Source organism: Sceloporus occidentalis, unplaced genomic scaffold (genome assembly GCF_023333645.1).
Source record: "Sceloporus occidentalis isolate IW3139 unplaced genomic scaffold, rSceOcc1.0.p SCAF_1, whole genome shotgun sequence".
Classification (NCBI taxonomy): domain Eukaryota; kingdom Metazoa; phylum Chordata; class Lepidosauria; order Squamata; family Phrynosomatidae; genus Sceloporus; species Sceloporus occidentalis.
The window spans coordinates 19,133,880-19,140,665 of NW_028316981.1; the positions used below are offsets into that span (position 1 = coordinate 19,133,880).

Here is a 6,786-nt window from a genome sequence, read left to right on the forward strand (position 1 = left end):
CTGACTCCAGTATCCCTCCAACCTTCTCCTCGAGTTGATGGAATCTGTAAGAACAAATCAGATTATGAACACTAATAAGCAGGTTTACAGAGGAAGAAGTAATCTTTTGGACATTTTGAGACATTTGGTGCTTTCTATATACAAAACAAAAGTTTACCATTATAAGTCAAGAATAGATATAAGGTGCACAACACATCCTGTTTTCTTACAAAGGAAACAGAAGCTTTTGCTTCATCCATGTCATTTACATCATGTTATGGCAGTGAACAGCAAAACAGATTGAAATGATCCTGCATGTGATATCTTGGCTTTATTATAAAGAAGCTGAGTTCAGATGAACTGGAATCACTTTCAGTTAATTTGAAACCGTGAATATTTCAACCATGTCCAGCGAAATGTGGATTTGATAGCCATCCATTACTACTTCTAACGAACTATAAATTTCAGTTCTGTTGTAATACTGCTGTGCTTTCAGCAGTAACAATGAGATTGGTTTAGAAGTCAGACCTTAAATTCAGAAGTATGTTAATAAACCAAAGTGGCTTTAAAGTGGTCATTTTTGTTTTTTCTAAAACAAATCGTTATATACAGTTTAGCATGGAGACCTCTCTTATCTATTTCCAGAAAAGGAAACTATCACTTTGAAACAAGAACAAAAATGTTCAGAGATTATATGTATTGAAATTTCCATTATGGTGTCAGGGTTTTGTGTGTGCGTGCGTGTGTGCGCAATCTAAAAACAGATCTGTTTCTTTAGTTAATAGTATTCAGTTAAAGTAAATGTTTAAAGAAGGCTTGTATTAAAGTTCTTACCTTGACCAAAAAATTGCTGTAGATTTAAATCATTTGATACACTTTATTACATTTATTTAATGTATTATGAATTTTTAAATTTGGGATTCGTCTTGAATGGAGGTAAAGGAACTCAGCAAAAGGTTGGCTGGGCAAAGTCAAGGAGATAGAAGATAAAATTTTGATTGCAACTCTGTAGAGATATGGCAACATCTTAGTTCTGACCACAGATCTTTTGATTAAAGTACCTTGAATGGGCATTTTAGAACCCAGTTCCAGTGGGACACATTTGGGTGTTACCTGGCTTATATTAGTGAAAGGGTGGATCAGTGTCTGTACTATCATCTAGACTAACTCAAAAACTTAGTAGGTTAAGGTAGTGACCAGAAGAGTTCAGACTCTGTTTTAACTAGCTTTTCCTTAATCCAGGTATCCCAAAGTTATGGGAGAAGAGGGTGTGCGAGTTGTACGGGAATGGCTAGAAGCTTCTACACCTATGGAGGAAAGTAAGTTGTGAAACAATAGTCCCTATGTCTGTCTCAGTGATGACAGCTATGGTAATATGTTAGTTAAAAAACAATTGGCTGTAATTTTGACATACCACTGATAGAAAACAAGTAGATTTGTTTTTTAAAATATATTTATTATATTTATGTCCCACCTTTTCTCCACTGAGCTCAGTGTGGTTCTTCTAGAGATGTGAAGGCCCCAGGAAAGAAAAGGAAAAAAAATGGAAAAAGCAGAAAACAAATGGGAAAAAAGGAAGAAAATCAATTATGGAATGTTTTATTTTAGCATGATTCAAGGGGGAAAAATGAGGGGGGGGGGGTGTCAGATTTTTTTCCCCTGGGCCTTCACATCTCTAGGTTTTGCTCTTCTTTGCTTTATCTTTGTTATATGCTGTATTTGCAAGACTGTTGCAAGGTATCTGCAACAATCTTGCAGATACCCTATACTTCCAAAAAGACAAATAAATGGGTCTTGTCTAATTAATATGCTATTATTCTATTTTAAATTTATTTTAAAGCTTGCTGTACCTAGCTCCCATGAAAAGGGTGGGCTATAAATGGTTTAATAAATAATTTGAGATGTGAGAGTGAGGCAACTGAACCAGAACCAATAGCCCATGTGATAAAATTGTGAAAAATTCTTCCAAAATGAGCCAGAATGCTTAGGTGCATCACAATAACAGCTATACTTGAGGTAACTTGCTGCTGGCTACCAGAGCAACACCTAATGTTGCAGAGCAACATCCTCTTAGTGCTATGTGGAAGCCTACATTATGATATGCATACAGAGTACTTTTATTGGCTATGTGCAACAGCAGAGATTGAAATGGAGATTGGCATCTGCAAGATCTACTGATAAACACTTGGCGAGTGTATCTAGTCTGCAGTGGACCTCTGCTGCTTTCATAATAGGATCTGAGGCCTCACTGCAGAGTGTACAGAGGCCCAGCATGGAACACATACCAATGTGTGCCGTATTGCACATTGCAGTTGTGCTGTGGGGTGTCAACCAGGTGCATTTAGTAGAGATCCCTATACATTGTGCTACAGTCGTGTCAAGAACAGGGATTGCACAATGCAAACAAAATGTAACTGCACTGGTGGCTGTTTGCACCGCAATGCAACAATGGATGATCTCAGCTGATCTCTGCAGCCTACTGAAATTGAGACCCTGAGACACACACTCACCCTGTTTGCTTTTTTTAATTCTTTAATTGTAATATGTCTTTAATGTATTTTTGTTTGTGAGCCACCTTGGGTCCCTTTCTGGGAGAAAGATGGCATACAAAAATAAATAAATAAATAAATTTGTCTCCATAGCCTCTGTTTATAGCCGCTATGAAGTGGAAGATGACTGGTGTCTGTCTGTCCTAAAGTCATACGAAGCTGAAAATGGAGGCGAATTTCCCTGGAGTGTTGGTGAGGCCTATGATAGAGAGAAAACGAGAAATCAGGGGGTGGAGGGAGAAATAGGATTTGAGACAGGAATGAAAATGGGTTGTAGAATTATTGGAAGTCAGGCTTGAACTGGGCAAGGGCAACTTTAAAGGATTATTACTCCCTGTTAAGAGCCAGAATGAGTCAGCTGCCTTAGGCAGTTCGTTTCAGGTGTCTAGAAACAAAAGCATGATACATGAATTAGCCAGTAACAGTTGTCATTTACTGCCTGTCATCACCATCCCAATAACTTAACTGACCAGTCATGGGACTGGACTTCACAACAGACCAACTGGCAAGAAAGGGGAATGGATGATACAGGCTGCATCTGCACTGCAGAAATAATCCAGTTTGACCCCACTTTAACTGCCATGGCTCCATGCTATCGAATTCTGGGAATCCTGTAGTTCGTTGTGGCTCCAGAGCTCTCTGATCAAGAAGACAAAATATTGCACAAAACTACATATCCCAGAATTGCACAGCATTGAGCCAGGGCAGTTAAGGTGGTGTCATACTGCATTATTTCAGCAGTGCAGATATATACCCAGAAACTGACAGGTGACCATCCTAGAAGAGTTTATGTGAGAGTGGCCAACCAATGAAAATTATTTGACGGGGGAAATTAGAATGTTAAATATTTTGCACAAAGCTGCAGGCTTGGGGCAAATTTATCTAGGTAAATAAGATCCTAAAGAACGGCTGTGATAATAGAGGATTGATCAGCTTGTACATTTTAAGGAGTTGAGAGTTGGATTTTAGGGATTTAATCTATAATATATTGGGGATGTGCAGGAGATAGCATGAGCCAGAGTTAATAAAGACTAGCTAATGTCCTGACAAGTATTAAGAGATTGAAATTGGGAGGTGTCAATTAAAACAAAGATTGGAGAAGAGACATATTGTAGGATCAGCCACAGTTCTTCTACTGTAGAGTAGTGCATCTCATGAAATAGACTCAGAGTGCATCTACACTGTAGAAATAATACAGTTTGACATCAGTTTTAACTGCCATGGCTCCATCCTACACAATCCTGGGATTTCTAATTTTGTAAGACACCTCACCTCTTTGGTGGAGAAGGCTAAAAACTTTGTAAAATTACAAATCTTAGGATTCCATAGGTTGGAGTTGCAGCACATAAAGTGGTCTCAGACTGCAGTATTTCTACATTGTAGATGCATCCCAAGTCTGTAAAAGCTTATGCTATAAACTTCTTTCTTCGAGTTAATCTCAAAGATATCACATGATTCCAGCTCTACAGCAGGGTTATTGTATATACTCATGTACTGTATAAGTCTAGAAAATTTAGTCAAATAATTGACCCAAAAAACCTGAGTCGACTTATCCACAGCTCAGTGTAAATACTGCATTTTAACTCATATTGAACTATTCCCTACTGAAAAGCAAAATTGAAATCTGTCCTGGAATCACTGACCCTCCCTCTACTCTCTTCTCCATTCAGGTTTTAGTGTGAACACAAACAGTTATGCCTGCTGGAATCTTGTACATTCTTTGGCATTCTTTTCCTGGCTTCATCCTTTAGATTCATTGTTTTACCCTCAACTTATCCATGGGTCATATCAAAATCCATAATTTTGGCCCCCAAACCTGCCCTTGACATATACATGAGGTCGACCTATAGTCGAGTATTTACAGTTGTCAAGTGTGGCCCTCCATACATTTTTGCACTGCCTCTTCCAGCATTCCTCACCACTGACCATGATGCCTAGGACTAATGTGAGTAACAGTCCTACCATATCTGGAGGACCATTGTTATCCACCCCCACTATAAAGGAAACAGATTTGGCTGTCTTGGTAAAGAAATGCCAGGATCATATCCCTTGTTCCTTGCTGCCTGTCTCTTTGAATTCTCTTAACCCAAGGCTTCCATTTATTTGTTCAAACTAGGTGAGGACATGACACCTGAAGGGAGACGGCAACTTGCACTATTCTTGGTAAGTTCCATTTGCTTGTTGGGGCTCACAAATGCTACATGCATTTGCCATGCATGTTTGTCTCATATATCCCTCATTTTCTTTATGAAACAACCTGGTAATTTTAGGGCCAGGGTAGTGACATTCATCAGAATCCTGTTATCACCTTTTAATTAACGTAGCTTTATATATACCTAGCTAAATAGTAGAGGCACTGCGAAACCCTGTTAGTGTGTGTACATGGGTGATTGCAAAGATGTCATTATGGTGTAGTTGTTTGAGTGTTGGACTAGGAATCTGGAGAGCAGGGGTTCATATGCTTACTCGGCCATGAAAATCCACTAGGTGCCCCTTGGGCAGGTCATACTCTCAGCCTCAGAGGATGACAATGGCAAACCCCCTGTGAAGAAACTTGCTAAGAAAATGGTGATAGGGCTATCATAAGTCTGAACCGCTTGAAGGCACAAACCACACACACATATCAGGACATCGGCAAGAGTGCCCAGTGTGCCTCGGGACCAATGTATATTGGTGCAATGATGCTCACCGAGCATTTTGCTGCTTCTGCTACATAGTAATGTAACAATAGCCCTCTACTGGATAGGGTGTGGGAAGCTGAAGCTGAAATCGGGCAAGAAGCCTTGGTGGCACAGTGGTTAAATGCCTGTACTGCAGCCACTCACTCACAAACCATAAGGTTGCGAGTTCAATACCAGCAAAAGGGCTCAAGCTCGACGCAGGCTTGCATCCTTCCAAAGTGGCTAAAATGAGTACCCAGATTGTTGAGAGCAATTAGCTTACAATTTGTTAACCGCTTAGGGAGTGCTTAAATGCACTGATAAACGGTATAGAAATGTATTTGCTATTGCTACTTGCTAAGTCGCAATTCATGGCAATAATGTCAAAATTGTGACTAAGCTGCAATTGTGAATATGGAACAGTTTACCTAACCATAACTGTTTCACAGTCATGATCACAACCTAGTCACAATTTTGACACTATTGCCATGACCATAACTCAACACCATCACCCAATGTACTCTACCAGGCATCAGCTGCATGGGGATAAGGAAGGCCATTCTGCCAACAATTAGAGCACAATTGAATTAAGTTTGTGTTAGGATTTGGTGTGGTTGGGCCAGTTAGATCAGCTGCATGGAGAGAAGTAGGACCATGTTTAACACAACAAATTCCTGACTGACCCTAATGAATTGACTCCATCTGTCACACCTAATCCTAAATGAACTGAGTCTAGCTAATCTTGCTCATTGACCCTGACTAACTCACTCAACATTTCTTTCTCACGTTCCTAATTCTGACAGACTCATATCTTTCTTACACATACCAGCCTTTTAAAAATCACATCAGATACTCAGCCAATCACCAGTGACTCCCAACATTGCATACTCTCATCAACAGATCCTTACCTTATGAGAGATTCTGACAGCCATAACCATATTTTACCTTAAAGTCTCTAGGAAACACACTAATACTTTATTTTTTTCAGCAGTCTGTAACTTCACAGCTCCTTCAAGTTTCTAACATTTTTCTTTTCCTTTTAACCCTGCAGGCCCGGAAACATCTACAAAACTTTGAAGCGACACACTGCACTCCGCTCCCTCCGCAAGATTTTCACCTCCCATGGAGCTTATAGCACCCCCTTTACTACGACACTGATGGCTTCCTGTTTTGATGTCTTCCCAGCTCACCTGCTGAGTGCTTTTCTTGCGTGTGTGTTATATGTCTGATTGTCACTGTTATCCTCCCATGTGCACGCTGTAAATCTGCCTCCCCTCCTCTGTAATATTTATCCTCTAACCCCCAAACCCTTGTACCATAAAGGGTTCACAATAAAGATGGTATTTTTTATACTTGCTGGCTCTTTTTCCCCCTCACCATCTCATGATATATATTAGAAAGGGTATGTTCTGCTGCCAGAAAGTTACAGGCTGAAAACCTTTTTTTTTTTTTTTTTTGGGGGGGGGGGGTAGTTGCAAAGGTAGAAATGCACTACCTCACACAATAACCCCTACCCACTTATAACCCACCTGTCTGTTGTATACATCTCAACACAGCCATGTAGTGACCAGTGAACAGAAAGTGGCTATGAAATGTCT

At 39.9% G+C, this 6,786-nt stretch overlaps 1 protein-coding gene across 6 annotated transcripts in view; it reads left to right on the top strand.

Moving 5' to 3' along the window:
• ABHD16A (abhydrolase domain containing 16A, phospholipase) overlaps positions 1 to 6,540 on the top strand; it is a 37,344-nt gene extending 30,804 nt beyond the window's left edge. For 5 of the 6 annotated variants that reach the window (XM_089514792.1, XM_089514810.1, XM_089514840.1 and 2 more), the window contains 4 exons: positions 1,222 to 1,298; positions 2,622 to 2,720; positions 4,645 to 4,691; positions 6,240 to 6,540. In XM_089514792.1, coding sequence (XP_089370918.1) covers positions 1,222 to 1,298; positions 2,622 to 2,720; positions 4,645 to 4,691; positions 6,240 to 6,323 — 307 coding nt within the window. In that variant the 3' untranslated portion in view covers positions 6,324 to 6,540. Of the gene's footprint in view, positions 1 to 1,221; positions 1,299 to 2,621; positions 2,721 to 4,198; positions 4,474 to 4,644; positions 4,692 to 6,239 lie in introns of those variants that run through there. The other variant, XM_089514801.1, reaches the window with a different exon arrangement.
• Positions 6,541 to 6,786: the final 246 nt, after the last annotated feature.